Here is an 18,503-nt window from a genome sequence, read left to right on the forward strand (position 1 = left end):
CTACAAGGGTTAAAGCCAGGTGTCAGTGCCATTAAGTTCCTCTTTCCCTCCCGGCGGACATCTGGAAGCTATCGAGCTATTGTGCCACCTTCCCTCCCTTATAAGTGTTAATGGATGGGTATGGCCATACTAACTGGCGGATAGATGTTAAATTTGTAGATTATTATTATTATTATTATTATTTTTTATTGTTATAGCGCCATTTATTCCATGGCGCTTTACATGTGAGGAGGGGTATACATAAAAACAAGTACAATAATCTTAAACAATACAAGTCATAACTGGTACAGGAGGAGAGAGGACCCTGCCCGCGAGGGCTCACAATCTTCAAGGGATGGGTGGTAATACAGTAGGCGAGGGTAGAGCTGGTGGTGCAGCGGTTTGGTTAGATTATATTGTTAAACAAAAAAAAGGGTAATGTATATATATGATTGACCATTTTTACCTTTACTAAGTCACAGCGGTAGAAGCGGAGGAGGGCAAAGGTTCGTAACCGCTCGTTGGGCCAAATTGCCTGTTGAACGCAGCCAGGATCTCATCGCGAGCCGCCCGTTACGAAGTGTAATTGCCTTTCTCTGATTATGTAAAGGCCCCGTCACACTAAGCGATATCGCTAGCAATATCGCTAAAGCGTCACCGATTTTGTGACGCAGCGGCGATATTGCTAGCGATATCGCTATGTGTGATACTTACCTCCGACCGGCTCCCCCGCTGGTTATCGCTGATCGCGCAAGAATATCCTGGGCCGTTTCTCGTCGGCCGCTTCCTGCTGGCGCCGACGAGCGACACGTGGAAGCGGGCGGGAGGACGTCTTCATCGCCACGTCTAACAGATAAGTAACGACCGCTGCTGCGTCGCTACATTGCTAGTGAGATCTGCCTGTTTGGCAGCTCACTAGCGACCACTTAGCGATGCACCAGCGATCCTGACCGGGTCATATAGTTGTCGGGATCGCTGGTGCATCGCTTAGTGTGACGGGGCCTTATTTAATAGACTGTGACCAACCTGTTCAACCCATCTAGGATTGTCTGTGTTTCATTACGGGATTAGAGGGAGGGGGGAAGGCACTGGTTACAACACACAGGTCTCATCAGTCTGGGCAGTCTGAAATTAGAAAGCCAGACCCTTCTTTTCTACAAAAGATGATGTCAGAAGGCCCCTATGGCACATATCACGGTTGATATATTGTACGGGATGCAATGTAGAACCTTCATAACTGCTGAACACTGGGTGCTTCAACTGCAGGACCCAGGCTAACCAGCTTTTGTCCTCCAGATCATCATTTAGGAAAGGGGATACCCATAATGGGCTTGGCATAATAGGAGAAATGACATTCTACCTACATCAAACATTTATTATTTATTAGAGTGTGTGACTAGCCAAGCTTGGCATGAACCATGTAACAACAGGCAAGACGTCCGTTTATAGCCATCAACATGTGTTTTGAGGAATTGAGCTTATGTTTTTTTTTGTTAAATTGTAAAACAGAAACATCGCCTGATTCATGAGAGTGAAATGTTGGCTCTTTACTATGTACAATTTAAACAAAATAAAAACCAGCAAAAACCTTTTTACCATAATTTAACCCTATTACGGATAAAATATTGTTAGTGGTACTTGTACCCAGACTACACAGTAATAATAAAACTCATGTACAGCAATGAGAACCTCTAGATGGTCCAAGAAACTACCATTAGCATCAATGAACAGACTGATTGAAGCATTGAACAAAGAACATTGTGAAGGGAGGGGAAGCAGGGTCAGATGTGATTGCACCTAATGTCATTGGTAGACTGTGTTACCAGATGTTTAGAGATGGCATCTGTGAATATAATTCTGCTGTTGAAGTGAATAGGACGATTATGATAAATAGGAGTCTAAAATAGCCCCAGTGGCCAGTGTGAAAATTGCAATATAAATATATTATATATAATACATACTGTATATAATATAGATATATATATATGTATACACACACACACACGAGATCACACACAAGAGATTATATATATATATATATATATATATATATATATATATATATATATATATACACATACACACACACACATATATACATACACACACACACACACACATATACACAACATAAAAACCTGATACAAGCCAAATTCTGATGCTATGACAGAGGGAAATTCTCCACTGCTTATTTTCTTGTGTGCAAGTGTGCAAATATAGTACATGAGATTTCAAGAAAATTCACACAGCATTATTTGAAAAAAATTGCAGCTTTAGGATACACAACATAAAGTGCTAATTTTTTTCCTTTACAATGCAAAATAAAGTAATGTGTGGCTTCCCTGCAACTAAATTTGTAGCACTTAAAGATGTTGCAATTATTACTATTATTAGTACAATGCAGAATGTGCTATAATTTATTTCTTAAGAATTTGGGAAAGTCCTGAAATGTCCTATAAATGGCTGTTCTGTTCCTGATCTAAGGATCTCAGCTTTTAGTTGAGATGAATCTGTGCTGCACTGTACATGCTCAGTAGTGACCAGTGCTGTGGGGTCGCAGTGGAGATGAATCTGTGCTGCACTTTATGTACATGCTCAGTAGTGACCAGTGCTGTGGGGTCATAGTGGAGATGAATCTGTGCTGCACTTTATGTACATGCTCAGTAGTGACCAGTGCTGTGGGGTCATAGCGGAGATGAATCTGTGCTGCACTTTATGTACATGCTCAGTAGTGACCAGTGCTGTGGGGTCGTAGTGGAGATGAATCTGTGCTGCACTTTATGTACATGCTCAGTAGTGACCAGTGCTGTGGAGTTGTAGTGGAGATGAATCTGTGCTGCACTTTATGTACATGCTCAGTAGTGACCGATGCTGTGGGGTCGTAGTGGAGATGAATCTGTTCTGCACTTTATGCACATGCTCCGTAGTGACCAGTGCTGTGGGGTCGTAGTGGAGATGAATCTGTGCTGCACTTTATGTACATGCTCAGTAGTGACCAGTGCTGTGAAGGAGTAGTGGAGATGAATCTGTGCTGCACTTTATGCACATGCTCAGTAGTGACCAGTGCTGTGAGCTCATAGCTGAGATGAATCTGTGCTGCACTTTATGAATATGCTCAGTAGTGACCGGTGCTGTGGGGTCATAGTGGAGATGAATCTGTGCTGCACATGTACATGATCAGTTTTTTCCATAGTATATTTGAGTGCATTTTTATTACGTTTATAATGCAGCAGTTTTTGCCTCTTTCTGGTGTGTCATGCTTTAAAGCGGCTTTGTTTTTGATACTTTCTGGTGTTGGCTTTTAAGAAAACTTTACTGATACTAAAAATACATGCAATCTGCAAATGACTAAGTTTCCACAGTGGAAACTCACTAAAAACACATGTGCATTTTTCATCTTGGACTATTCTGCATCTAATGCCAGTATATGGGTAAAATCTGCACATAAAACTTAAAAGTACCCACCAGAGAAACTGACATGTCCCGGCACCAAAGTTGGGACATGTCACTGTTTTGAACAGCCGACATTTGCCCGCAATAGGTGCAGGTGGAATCGCGATCCACTCCCGCCTATTAACTAGTTTTTCTTTTTTAATAAATTTGCAAAAATGTCTACATTTCTGTTTTTTTCAATCAAGATGGGGTGCAGAGTGTACATTAATGAAAAAAAATGACCTTTTTTGCATTTACCAAATGGCTGCAATGAAACAGTGAAAAATTTAAAAAGGTCTGAATACTTTCCTACCCACTGCATATGGGTGGGAAACTTACATTACTGCATACATACTGACAGAACACTATGTGTATTGGTAAGCAAGGTTCCATCTATTTCTTTTATAAAACTAAAAATCCTTTCACAGAATTAGTATACTCAGATCTATGTATATTTTCTACCTAATAAAATAATTGATATATTTGTGCCATAAATACCGTACTCCTTTCTTTCTTATCGCATATACAAGATTTAAGAGACTAGGATTTGTATATTTCAAAGCTACCTATATAGCCATAGCAAATAAACTAAGAGCTTGTAACAATATTACATGCACAATATTAAACTGCGTGAGTCCACAAATCTAATCATTTCCTAATATAACCACAAAATCAAACTATTCTACAGTTCTTGTTATTTATCAATGTGTAAGCCGTCTATATGAGCAGGAAGCTGAATAAAGTGATCCCTTGATATCTGTGACCTAATGTTTTATTTCAGAGAAATCCACATTTCTCTTATATGTAAATGAGCTGCTAAGATCTACTAGTGGGACAATGATCTCCCTGAGAATCTGCTTCTAGAGCTTATTTTATATGAAAGGTGGTGTTAGGATCCTGTTTCACATAGCGACGCACCAGCGATCCAGACAACGATACGACCTGGTAAGGATCGCTGGTACGTTGCTACATGGTCGCTAGTAAGCTGTCATACAGGCAGATCTCTTCAACGATGCAGCAATCCGACGGCGGTCGTTGGTACCTTGTCACACAGCAGCTTTTCTGACGACTCCCGCCTGCGTTCCTGAATTCTGCATCACCAATGAGGTCGCTCGTCGGGTCAAACACAGCGATGCGCGCTGGCCAGCGGGACGCCGACGATGAAAAAATGGCCCAGGACATTCGAGCATGATCAGCGATATCCAGAGGGGGGACCGGTCGCCGCTATGTGTCACATGTATGTGGCGAGATCGCTGTGGCGTCACAAAATCGGTGACGCTTCAGCGATCTCGCTATGTGAGACGGGGCCTTTACTCGTGTGATATGTAATGACTGAGTCTGTTCTCCTGATCTACATGTCTCACACTGGTAATGTCCCCCTTTCATTTAAAATAAGCTCTGAAGACAGATTCTCAGGGCGATTAGGGTCTGGCTCAGATCTTAACAGCTCATTTACATATTAAAAAAATACATGGATTTATCTGGAACAAAATATCGGATGGCAGATATACAAGTATCATTTTATTCAACCTTTTTAATACTTACATGCCCATATAGACAGCTTTGGAGGGTGAACCCCTGCTGACAGATTACATTTAAGCCACAAAATTATGCACATACAAAAGGATTAAAATTACAAAACATCAAATTACTCAATCACAGAGGAAATATCGACTAGAAAACGTATTCTAAGTCTGGAAAACATCACGCTTACCTGACAACCAGGCACTGTTGAATCACGGCCATACACTGGGAAAGTACCCCTTTCTGCAGTTTTGCCTAGAATAAAATAGAAAGAATCACTTATATCTGAATTTGCACTATTTAATAGAGTAGACAATATGCTGAATGGAGAAAAATATGTTATATAATTATAACATACATATATACATATATACATATATATATATATATATATATATATATATATATATATATATATATATATATATATATATATATATATACACATATACACACACACACGCACACATATATACACACATACACACACACCGCTGGCTCAGTGGTTAGCACTGAAGCCTTGCAGCACTGGGGTCCTTGGTTCAAATCCCAGATGGAAAAAGTAAAGAATTCTAAAGCAAAGAAAGAAAAATTAAAAATGTTTGGAAGGAATTTTCTTTTTTATCCCTTTCATCCCTCCCGCTACAGGTGGTTTAAGAAAAAAAAGAACCCATCATAAGTTTGTTTTACACCCACCCTCCCATGGTCCCACCAGTCTACCAGGGTCTGCTATCACGTTAACTGTCAGTGAGCTTAGTGGCTAGTGTCGTCAGCTCGGGCAGAGCCACTGCGCTCAATTGTTAGCTGCAGTGCTGTCAATGTGACATCAGCGCTTCAGACAATAATAGACACGGGTAACTGCGGCGGAGACTCAGCACTGACCAGGGGTAAGAGTAAGGCCGGGGTCACACTGGCGAGGAATACGGCGGAGTGAGAGGCGCAAAAAGCACGCATTAGACACGGACCAATGATTCTCTATGGGGTCCCTCGCACCAGCCGTATATTTCTCATCCGTATTCTACGCTCCGTGCCACTCGCAGCATGCTGTGATTGTCAGCGTACTACGCCCGTAATACGCCAATGCAAGCCTATGGGTGCGCAAAAAATACGGATTACACACGGAACACACGTGTGACTTGCGAGAAATACGCACCAGGTGTCTTTTAGAAAAGCCGGCAATTCAGTGCGCTATACAGTAAACTCACACTGACAGGTTTAATAAAGAAACAAAAGAATAGATATATACACACAGAATACATATATATATATATATATGCATTCTATGTGTCTATATCTATTCTTTCATTTCTTTATTAAAACTGTCATAGGGCTCCATTATATGTCCATTTTGCAAGCCTGCGAGAAAATCTCACCATACGGATACCATACGGATTACATACGGATGCTGACATGCGCAAAATACGCGACCACACCTTGATTACGGATGACATACGGAGCACTGTTTAGGGGTCTGTCATCCGTATTACGCATGTAAAATACTGACCGTATTTTGCGCAGGTTAGTGTGACTCCAGCCTAAAGCAGCTTGTTTCCAATTACTAAAACTGCAGTAGGGGGAGAAGGGTTTTTTGAAACAGAGTAGACTCCTTTATGTACAGGTAGATGGTAAAGTAAACTGTATAAAACTTACCTAATGATCTAAACACCATTTAAAACTTTTTTAACCCCTTAAACCTTTCTATGCTATGACGTGTGATTATTTGCAAAAAAAATGGAAATTTGGAAAAAATTTAGAAAATTTCGCAATTTTCCAACTTTGAATTTTCATGCCCTTAAATCACAAAGATATGGCACACAAAATATACTTAATAATTAACATTTCCCACATCCCACATGTCTATTTTGGATCCAAAATTTTTTTCTGTTAGGAAGTTATAAGGGTTAAAATTTAAACAGTGATTTCTCATTTTTAAAACACATTTTTTTTTTTTTTTTAGGGACCACATCACATTTGAAGTCATAAAATAGAAAATACCCAAAAGTGACACCATTCTAAAAACTGCACTCCTCAAGGTACTCAAAACCACATTCAAGATGTATATATTAACCCTTCAGGTGCTACACAGGAATTTTTGGAATACTTTAAAAAAAAAAAAAAATGAACATTTAACTTTTTTCACAAAATATTTACTTCAGATCCAATTTTTTTTTCATTTTCCCAAGGGTAACAGGAGAAATTGGACCCCAAAAGTTGTGCAATTTGTCCTGAGTACGCTGATAGCCCATATGTGCAGGTAAACCGTTTTACAGTTTTACTTTTTTAATTGAAAATAACAAAGCACAGCTATATTCAAACGCCTATTCCACTGAAGCCCTCATTCTCCTGTAATAAAACTAAAATAAAAAAAACAAAATACCAGCCGGGCTGAGCTGCGGTGAGTTCCCCGCTAGCAACGCGAGTGCTCACGTTGCTAGTGGGGATCTCACCGCACCTCAGCTTGGCAGGGAACGGAGCCCAGTGACAGGAGGTAATCTCTACTATGTCATACCCGGTCACTGACACTTGCATTCCCAGCAGCTCTTTCACCAGTGTGGTTCTTAGCCTGGATGGTCGCAGGTCACATCTTGGCACCGTCCAGGTTGAAAAATAATTATCAGCAGCAACACTTACCTGCCCAGATCTAAGAACAAATGCACTGCACTGCACTGCACTGCACTGTTGCTAACATCTTGCTTTATGGGCTGGCTGCACCCTGCAGTGCATTTGTTCTTAGATCTGGGCAGGTAAGTGTTGCTGCCTTTTTGTTTGCTGTTTAAAAATGAATTTTTGGAGACCTTGAGTTTTCTTTAGTGGCTTTGCTATTTAGTTTAGTGTAGGGACCCGTAAGCGTGTGGACCTTTGGCGCAGGTTACGGGCTCACGTATTTTGGCCAAAATATCAGCTAATACCTCACTAATTTTGTACTTTTTGCACTATATTTTTCGGGGTGCAGCCGAGCCCAGACACGTCTGGTCTCGTATGAGGGGTGTTCACACTGGGATGCATTGAGGGTGTGCTGGCCAGCCCGCCTAATCGAATAGTAGGGGAGTGACTAATAGGCTGTGAACAAAAAAATATGCAGTTCCCTTGTGTGAACAACACCCTATGCGGGCCTTTAGGCTGTGTGCCCACGTTGCGTTTTTTAAGCGTTTTCGCAGCGCTTTTAGACAAGCTTTTCTGCTGCGGAAACGCTTAAGAAAGCATGCAATGTAATCATAATGGAATCCGCACATGTTGCGTTAATGGCGCATTTTTTTTCCGCTGCGGAAACGCCAAGCAGAAAAAAACGCAGCATGTTCATTAATTTTGCGGAAACGCATGAGTTTCTGCATACATTCAATAGTATTGCAAAAACGCATAGGAAAACGCTTAACAAAAGCATCAAAAACGCTTACAAAAGCGCTTCATAAAATGCATGCGTTTTTCCAGGAAGAGGGTGTGCGTTTCTGCTCAGGAATATTCTGCATCAAAAACGATACGTGGGCACATAGCCTTATTGTGCAATTGTATACTGGGCAGTCACCCCCTCCAGGAATGGGTAGGTGGAGAGGGGCTGTTAATCTGGTATTTTGCACCTGTGTTGTTAATATCTTGCTTTATGGGCTGGCTGCACCCTGCAGCGCATTTGTTATTAGATATGGGCAGGTAAGTGTTGCTGCTTTTTTGTCTGCTGTTTAAAAATGAATTTTTGGAGACCTTGAGTCTTCTGTAGTGGCTTTGCTATTTGAAAACTACTTATCCCCCAGACATGGATTACGGTGTGGGACAGAACGACAGACAGGTATGGTATTTTTTTTTTTTTTTATTTTACTTTTATTACAGGAGAACGAGGGCTTTGGTGGAATTAGGAGATGCAGTAATTATTATTATTATTATTATTATTTATTGTTATAGCGCCATTTATTCCATGGCGCTTTACAGGTAAGGAGGGGTATACATAAAAACAAGTACAATAATCTTAAACAATACAAATCATAACTGGTACAGGAGGAGAGAGGACCCTGCCCGCGAGGGCTCACAATCTACAGTAAGTATGGTTTAATTAAGATTACTAAAGGAGTCTGTCATTTTTTCAATTAAAGGACTTTATTCTGGCTGTGTGTTCATTTACAATACAACTATAGGATTAGTAAAGGATAGGTGTCATAGACGCTTCTCGATTTCTAAGGTGTGGGCTTGATGTCACCTGACAATACAAAGGTGACATTAACCCCACAAATATGAACCCCACTTGCCACCGCTACAGGGCAAGTGGGAAGAGCCGGGCAAAGCGCCAGAATTGGCACATCTAATAGATGTGCGTCTTCTGGGCAGCTGCGGGCTGCTATTTTTAAGCTGGGGGGGTCAATATCCATGGCCCCTTACCAGCCTGAGAATACCAGTCCCCCAGATGTGAGCTTTAGCAAGGCTGATTTTAAAAAATGAAGGGACCTCACGCCGCTATTTAAAAAAAAAAAAAAAAAAAAAACAGCATGGGGACCTCTCTATTTTTGATAACTAGCCTTGCTGAAGCTGATGGTTGCAACCCCCAGGTGTGAGCTTTCCCTGGCTAGTTATAGAAAACACAGGGGAACTCATGCCGCTTTTTTCATTTATTTATAGCGCAGGCGGCGGCTGATGAATCTCCCCATCAGCTGCTCCTGCTGTCACCGTTATTAGCAGCAGCATGCATAGGCTGATGGGAGTTTTAGTACCATCATCCGGGGCCTGCGGTCTCTTATCACTTAAATGTAACTCATCATTCTCCCCTGCTTGCGCTGATCGCCGCCAGAGCAGGGGAGAATGATGAGAGCCGTGTTCAGCACCCGGCGCCGGTGAACAGCACTTACTGCAATGCTTGATCCCTGGCACCCGTCCGTGTGATACTGATGCGGCACACGCGTGCCAGAAATATCAGGACGTGTGAAAAAGGCCTTATAGAGAATTTTATGATTGGTTGCTGTCACACACTAAGGCTATGTACCCACGTTGCAGAGATTTCCGCAACTCCCGCGGAAAACAAGTGCTTTTCACACGATTTTCGCGTGCGGAATTCAAGCGCATTCCAAGAGATTTGAAGCATCGCTTAGAATGTGATTGACAGGTTGGTCACACTTGTCAAACATAGTGTTTGACTAGTGTGACCAACTTTTTACTAAACTGTGTTCCAAATTATTATGCAAAAAGAGTTTAGGAGTTATAAGGTTAGAATTTTTTTGTTTGTCATTTAAACTCATTGATGGTGATGTGTGTCAGGGCTCTTTATATCACTGAAAGCAATTGCAGATACCTGTGCAAATTAGTTTGGCAGGTGTGTCCAAATAAAGGCAAGACTACTTAAGAAGGCTGTTCCACATTATTAAGCAGCCTACATTTTTTGCCAAAATGGGAAAGAAAAAGGATGTGTCGGCTGCTGAGAAGCAACAAATTGTGGAGTATTTAGGTCAAGGCATGACTACAATCAACATTGCCAAGACACTTCATCGTGATCATCGCACAATCAAGAAGTATGTAGCCGATTTCCAGCACACACGTGTGCGTGCTGATAAGGAAAAATTGAGGACTCTTTCCACCAGGCAATTGCGTCAGGTTAAAAGAGCAGCTGCAAAAATGCCTTGTCATAACAGCAGACAAGTTTTTGAAGCTGCTGGTGCCTCCAACGTCCCCCGAACAACAAGAGGCAGGGTCCTACAGAGGTTTGCAGCTGTGCATAACCCATCCTGTCGACCACCTCTATCCACTGCACACAAGCAGAAACGGCTCCAGGGGGCCAAACGATACATGAAGACTGACTTCCAAACTGTTTTGTTCACCGATGAGTGCCGTGCAACGCTCGATGGTCCAGATGGATGGAGTGGAGGATGGCTGGTTGATGGACACCCCATGAAAACACGGCTAAGGTGCCAACAAGGAGGAGGTGGAGTAATGTTTTGGGCTGGAATCATGGGGAGAGAGACTGTCAGCCCCTTTAGGATTCCTGAAGGTGTAAAGATGAACTCCATAATCTATGTGGAGTTTCTAAAACAGCACTTCCTGCCATGGTTCAAGAAGAAGAACCGTGCTTTCCGCAGCAAGATCATTTTCATGCATGATAATGCACGGTCTCATGCTGCAAATAAATAACACATCTGCATCTCTGGCCGCTATGGGCATAAAAGAGGACAAACTTATGGTTTGGCCACCATCTTCCCCTGACCTCAACCCCATTGAGAACCTCTGGAGCATCATCAAAAGGAGTGTCTATGATGGCGGGAGGCAGTTCACATCTAAGCAACAGCTCTGGGAGGGTATTCTGTCCACATGCAAAACAATTGAAGCACAAACCATCCAAAAACTGACAAATTCAATGGACGAGAGAGTTCAGAAGCTTCTTTCGAACAAGGGGTCCTATGTGCAAATGTAACATCACCTAGAATAAAGTTTTGACTTGAAAACTTTGATTTCATTTTGTAATAAGCTGATAATGCTTCTAATTTCACAATTGACCATTTTTTTGTTCAAAATAAAAATAAAAAGGTTGAAAACTCTGCTGTGCATAATAATTTGGAACATGTATATTGAGTGTTTCTATTTTTAAAAAATAGGTATTAGACCTACCGGTAATGATGTTTCCAGACGTCCTCCTCCTCCTTACAGGGACAGGAAAGCACACGAGAGGTTAAAAGGCCCCGTCCCACCCCTTTCCCTCAGTGACTTAATAAGAACCACAGCGTGGATAATGCTATAACTCTTTTAATGGTATCATCATATTACATCATATGACATAACTTAACAAAACATAACATAACAGGGAGGGAACTACCCGTGCTGTCAGGATGGACTCCTGGAAACATCATTACCGGTAGGTCTAATACCTATTTTCCAGGACGTCCCCCTGACAGCACCATGGAGAGTACCAAAGCACCTCCTCAGGGTGGGATCACCGCCTGGAGAACTTTTCTCCCAAATGCGGTATGTTGGCCTGATAGCACGTCAAGTTTGTAGTGCTTGCAAAATGTATTCAGGCTGGCCCAGGTTGCTGCTCTACAAATCTGCTCGACTGAGGCGCCTGCACGCTCGGCCCAGGAGGCTGAAACTGCCCTAGTAGAGTGGGCCCTTAAGGTATATGGTGGGTTGGCGCCTTCCGACTGGTAGGCATCTGAAATTACTGATGTGATCCATCTTGCGATGGACGCCTTAGAGGCTTTTCTCCCCCTATTTTTACCCCCGAAGAGGATGAACAGGTTTGAGTCAATACGCCAGTCATTGGTGGCCTCTAGATAGCTTACAGTGCCTACAAGTAGTATTCAACCCCCTGCAGATTTAGCAGGTTTGATAAGATGCAAATAAGTTAGAGCCTTCAAACTTCACACAAGAGCAGGATTTATTAACAGATGCATAAATCTTACAAACCAAAAAGTTATGTTGCTCAGTTAAATTTTAATCAATTTTAAACATAAAAGTGTGGGTCAATTATTATTCAACCCCTAGGTTTAATATTTTGTGGAATAACCCTTGTTTGCAATTACAGCTAATAATCGTCTTTTATAAGACCTTATCAGGCCGGCACAGGTCTCTGGAGTTATCTTGGCCCACTCCTCCATGCAGATCTTCTCCAAGTTATCTAGGTTCTTTGGGTGTCTCATGTGGACTTTAATCTTGAGCTCCTTCAATTGGGTTAAGGTCAGGAGACTGACAAGGCCACTCCAACACCTTGATTTTTTGCCTCTTGAACCAGGTCTTGGTTTTCTTGGCTGTGTGCTTTGGGTCGTTGTCTTGTTGGAAGATGAAATGACGACCCATCTTAAGATCCTTGATGGAGGAGCGGAGGTTCTTGGCCAAAATCTCCAGGTAGGCCGTGCTATCCATCTTCCCATGGATGCGGACCAGATGGCCAGGCCCCTTGGCTGAGAAACAGCCCCACAGCATGATGCTGCCACCACCATGCTTGACTGTAGGGATGGTATTCTTGGGGTCGTATGCAGTGCCATCCAGTCTCCAAACGTCACGTGTGTGTTTGGCACCAAAATCTCGATCTTGGTCTCATCAGACCAGAGAACCTTGAACCAGTCTGTCTCAGAGTCCTCCAAGTGATCATGAGCAAACTGTAGACGAGCCTTGACATGACGCTTTGAAAGTAAAAGGTACCTTACGGGCTCGTCTGGAACGGAGACCATTGCGGTGGAGTACGTTACTTATGGTATTGACTGAAACCAATGTCCCCACTGCCATGAGATCTTCCCGGAGCTCCTTCCTTGTTGTCCTTGGGTTAGCCTTGACTCTTCGAACAAGCCTGGCCTCGGCACGGGAGGAAACTTTCAAAGGCTGTCCAGGCCGTGGAAGGCTAACAGTAGTTCCATAAGCCTTCCACTTCCGGATGATGCTCCCAACAGTGGAGACAGGTAGGCCCAACTCCTTGGAAAGGGTTTTGTACCCCTTGCCAGCCTTGTGACCCTCCACGATCTTGTCTCTGATGGCCTTGGAATGCTCCTTTGTCTTTCCCATGTTGACGATGTATGAGTGCTGTTCACAAGTTTGGGGAGGGTCTTAAATAGTCAGAAAAGGCTGGAAAAAAAGATAATTAATCCAAACTTATGAAGCTCATTGTTCTTTGTGCCTGAAATACTTCTTAATACTTTAGGGGAACCAAACAGAATTCTGGTGGTTTGAGGGGTTGAATAATAAATGACCCTCTGAATAAACTTTTCACAATTTAAAAAAAAATTACACAAAGAAATAACATTCTTTTTTGCTGCAGTGCATTTCACACTTCCAGGCTGATCTACAGTCCAAATGTCACAATGCCAAGATAATTCCGAATGTGTAAACCTGCTAAATCTGCAGGGGGTTGAATACTACTTGTAGGCACTGTATAACTGCCCGTCTTACGTCTAGGGAGTGGAGACGCTGTTCTTTCTCATTGCGGGGATTGCTGCAGAAGGATGGTAGCACTATCTCCTGATTTATATTCTGGTAAGAGGCTACCTTGGGGATAAAAGCCGGATCTAATCTTAAGGTTATATGATCGTCTCTGATCTGGAGGTATGGATCCTTGGTGGACAGGGCCTGGATCTCCCCTATTCTTTTGGCCGTGGTGATGGCTACGAGGAAAGCCGTCTTTCGAGAGTCGAAATGGACATTCTATCACTAGGCATGTAGGGGTCCCTACATAAAGATCTGAGTACCAGGCCGAGGTCCCAGGGCGGGGTGAGCTGCCTAATTGTGGGGCGAAGACGCTGCGTGGCCTTTATGAATCTTGCCACCCAAGGATGGGAGGCTAAAGGGTAGTCGAAGAAGGCGCTCAAAGCCGAGATCTGGACCTTTAACGTGCTGGGTTTAAGCCCTTTATTATATCCCGACTGCAGAAAGTCTAGGATACTAGGGAGGTCAGGGGTACCTGCCAAGAGGTCGGACCTGCCACCTTCCAGGCGGAATCTCTTCCATATTTTTCTGTAGATTGCGGATGTTACCGGTTTCCTGCTGGCCAGTAGAGTGGATATGACCTGCTCAGATAAGCCCTTTGCCTTCAGGATGTCCCTTTCAGGATCCATGCCGAGAGGTGTAGCCTTGCTGGGTCTGGATGGTGAATCGGCCCCTGGTGGATAACATCTCCCTTCAGGGGTAGCTCGACTGGGTTTCCTACTGCCATGGCTCCTAGCAGCGGAAACCAGCTTCTCTTTGGCCAGTATGGCACTATTAATATCACCGACGCGCGGTCCTCGCAGATCTTCCCGAGTACCGCCGGTATCAGCGCCAGTGGCGGGAATGCATACAAGAGGGGTACAGTCCAGGCCTGGCTCAGGGCATCTACTCCGTCCGGGTGATCTGCTGGGTTCAAGGAGTAGAATCTGGCGACCTTTGAGTTCTTCCGGTTTGCAAACAGGTCTATACTGGGGGTCCCCCAACGCTGACAAAGCTGATGGAAGATTTCTTCGTTTAGTTCCCACTCTGTCGGGCTGACCCGCTGTCTGCTTAGATAGTCTGCTACTACGTTCTGAGAACCCTCTAGGTGGATTGCCGTAATGGAGAGGACCACCTCTTCTGCCCAGGCGAATATTTGACCTGCGAGTGCTTGGAGTGGTCGATGTCTCGGACCTCCCTGGTGCTTCAGGAATGAGACTGCCGTTGTGTTGTCGGACAATATCCGGACATGTCGATTTCTCACTACCGACCGGTTCTGACGCAGGGCTTCCCAGACCGCATAGAGCTCCCTGAAGTTGGAGGATCTGCTTCTGATGCTGACCGGCCATCTTCCTTGAAAGATTCTCCCTTCTACGTGGGCTCCCCATCCCCACGTACTGGCGTCTGTGGTGATTACCATGTACGGCGAGGTTGTCCATGGCACGCCCACCTGTAAGTTCTAGGGCTGTATCCACCACCGCAGGGATCTTCTTACCGTGTCTGGTAAGGATATGGGCCCGTCGAGAGAATCCTGATGCCTGTTCCATCCTGGGAGGATTTCCTTTTGCAGGGGCCTCGAATGGGACTGGGCCCATCTGACACATGGAATGCAAGCCGTCATCAGACCCAGAACTTCCATTGCACCTCTTATGGAGGAGCGGTGTCTCAGTAGTCCCCTGACTCTGTCCTGAATTGTCTGCTGCTTTTTTCTCGGTAGCCGGGATATTCTGTCTCTTGAATCCAGAAGGACTCCCAGGAAGATCTTCCTGCTTTCTGGTTTTAGGTCTGACTTCTGGTCGTTGATCAGCCAGCCGAGATACTCCAGTGTTCTGATAGTTCGGCTTCTGTCCTGGATGAGTCTTTCTTCTGATCCTGCGACTAGGAGAAAGTCGTCTAGATACGGTATTACAATGACTCCCTGCTTTCTCAGGTAGGCTACCACCGCCGCTACCAGCTTTGTAAATATTCGAGGGGCCGAAGCCAGCCCGAACGGAAGTCACTGGAACTGGAAGTGGCAGATCCGGGATGGTAGACTGATTGCGAATCTTAATAGGCTTTGAGATGCGGGATGGATGGGGACCTGATAGTATGCACTCTTCAGGTCCAGAGTACACATGACAGCATCCCTGTCTATAAGTTGAATCGCTGAGCGTATTGATTCCATTCGAAACCTTTTGTATACCACCCAGGTGCGGAACTGGCACTATGACCTCTGATCGGAGCAGGTCCTGTAGGTCTGCCCACATGGTAGAGTCTTCCGGGACTACGGTGGGGGCGATGTATCTGTCAGGGGGAGGGGAATAACATTCTATGCTGTACCCTTCTGTGATGGTTCTGAGGACCCACCGGTTCTGGGTTACCTGGCGCCACCTTGCTGCGAATCGTCGCAGTCTTCCCCCGACACCTATGGCGTCATTGCCTTCTAGACCTGGAGGATGACGCGAAAAGAGGGGCCTTGCTTCTCCCCCCTTGGCTCTGAGTGTTTCTAAAGGAGCCCCTGTTGGATCTACCCTGGCTCCTAAAATCGGTCTGTCTTCTGAAAAAGGACCCTCTACGGTAGGACTGGGGACGCTTGGGTTTTTCTTCTAGAAACCCCTTGTTTTTGTCAGACACCTGCTCTAGGATGCTATCTAGAGCTGGCCCGAACACCCTTGAGCCTGAAAAGGGGATGGAGCAAAGCTTTGCCTTTGAAGCGTTATCCCCAGACCAAGACTTCAGGCAAACCGCTCGCCTAGCTGCGTTGGAAAGGGAGCTGTTTCTGGCTGCGAATCTTACTGATTCGGCCGATGTATCTGAAAGGAACGCAGTGGCTGATTTCATCAGAGGGAGGGAAGCTAGGATCTCAGATCTAGGGGTCTTGTTGGATAAATGGTCTTCCAACTGCCCCACCCATAGGAACATGGACCTGGCCACTGAGGTGGCTGCGAGGTTAACCTTAGTAAGGGCAGCTGCCGATTCCCATGTTCTCTTTAACAGAATATCCGCCTTCCGGTCCATCGGGTCTCTGAGACTTGATGAGTCCTCGAAGGGGATGGCGGTTTTTTTAGTCACCCTAGCTACCGGAACATCGATTTTAGGAATTTCCTCCCACAATAGTTTCCCCTCTGGGTCAAAGGGCAGTCGGCTCTTAAAGTCCCGAGACAGTACAAGTCGCCGTTCTGCCTCTTTTCCATTCTTCTAGGACCATTGTCTTAATGTGTTCGCTTACGGGAAACACAGTTTGTTTCCGAGCGACCAGTCCCCCAAACATCAGGTCCTGTCGGGACTGCGGTTTTGGAACATCCTCTATCTGCATGGTGTTCCTTACCGCCTTACGGCTGCTCGTCTCTTACGACCCTTGAAGTGCAGGGTCCGCAGAGAGTCTTGGTACAGTTGTGGCCAAAAGTATTGACACCCCTGCAATTCTGTCAGATAATACTCAGTTTCTTCCTGAAAATGATTGCAAACACATTCTTTGGCATTATCTTCATTTAATTTGTCTTAAATGAAAAAACACAAAAGAGAATGAAGCAAAAAGCAAAACATTGATCATTTCACACAAAACTCCAAAAATGGGCCAGACAAAAGTATTGGCACCCTCAGCCTAATACTTGGTTGCACAACCTTTAGCCAAAATAACTGCGACCAACCGCTTCCGGTAACCATCAATGAGTTTCTTACAATGCTCTGCTGGAATTTTAGACCATTCTTCTTTGGCAAACTGCTCCAGGTCCCTGATATTTGAAGGGTGCCTTCTCCAAACTGCCATTTTTAGATCTCTCCACAGGTGATCTATGGGATTCAGGTCTGGACTCATTGCTGGTCACCTTAGAAGTCTCCAGTGCTTTCTCACAAACCATTTTCTAGTGCTTTTTGAAGTGTGTTTTGGGTCATTGTCCTGCTGGAAGACCCATGACCTCTGAGGGAGACCCAACTATCTCACACTGGGCCCTACATTATGCTGCAAAATTTGTTGGTAGGCTTCTGACTTCATAATGCCATGCACACGGTCAAGCAGTCCAGTGCCAGAGGCAGCAAAGCAACCCCAAAACATCAGGGAACCTCCGCCATGTTTGACTGTAGGGACAGTGTTCTTTTCTTTGAATGCCTCTTTTTTTCTCCTGTAAACTCTATGTTGATGCCTTTGCTCTACTTTTGTCTCAACTGACCAAAAGCACATTCTTCCAAAACGTTTTAGGCTTTTTGAGGTAAGTTTTGGCAAACTCCAGCCTGGGTTTTTTATGTCTCGGGGTAAGAAGTGGGGTCTTCCTGGGTCTCCTACCATACAGTCCCTTTTCATTCAGACGCCGACGGATAGTACGGGTTGACACTGTTGTACCCTCGGACTGCAGGGCAGCTTGAACTTGTTTGGATGTTAGTCGAGGTTCTTTATCCAACATCCGCACAGTCTTGCGTTGAAATCTCTTGTCAATTTTTCTTTTCCGTCCACATCTAGGGAGGTTAGCCACCGTGCCATGGGCTTTAAACTTCTTGATGACACTGCGCACGGTAGACACAGGAACATTCAGCTCTTTGGAGATGGACTTGTAGCCTTGAAATTGCTCATGCTTCCTCACAATTTGGTTTCTCAAGTCCTCAGACAGTTCTTTGGTCTTCTTTCTTTTCTCCATGCTCAATGTGGTACACACAAGGACACAGGACAGAGGTTGAGTCAACTTTAATCCATGTCAACTGGCTGCAAGTGTGATTTAGTTATTGCCAACACCTGT

The 18,503-nt window shown here is 44.3% G+C and overlaps 1 protein-coding gene across 7 annotated transcripts in view; it reads right to left on the bottom strand.

Moving 5' to 3' along the window:
- The window catches only part of TCF12 (transcription factor 12), a 308,625-nt gene that overhangs the window by 94,816 nt on the left and 195,306 nt on the right, over window positions 1–18,503 (bottom strand). For all 7 annotated transcript variants that reach the window (XM_073586987.1, XM_073586986.1, XM_073586988.1 and 4 more), the window contains one exon: window positions 5,126–5,190. In XM_073586987.1, the coding sequence (XP_073443088.1) occupies window positions 5,126–5,190 (65 nt within the window). The remainder of the gene's footprint in view (window positions 1–5,125; window positions 5,191–18,503) is intronic.

Source organism: Dendrobates tinctorius, unplaced genomic scaffold (assembly GCF_039654945.1).
Source record: "Dendrobates tinctorius isolate UK_male_01 unplaced genomic scaffold, ASM3965494v1 ptg000097l, whole genome shotgun sequence".
NCBI classification, from domain to species: Eukaryota; Metazoa; Chordata; class Amphibia; order Anura; family Dendrobatidae; genus Dendrobates; species Dendrobates tinctorius.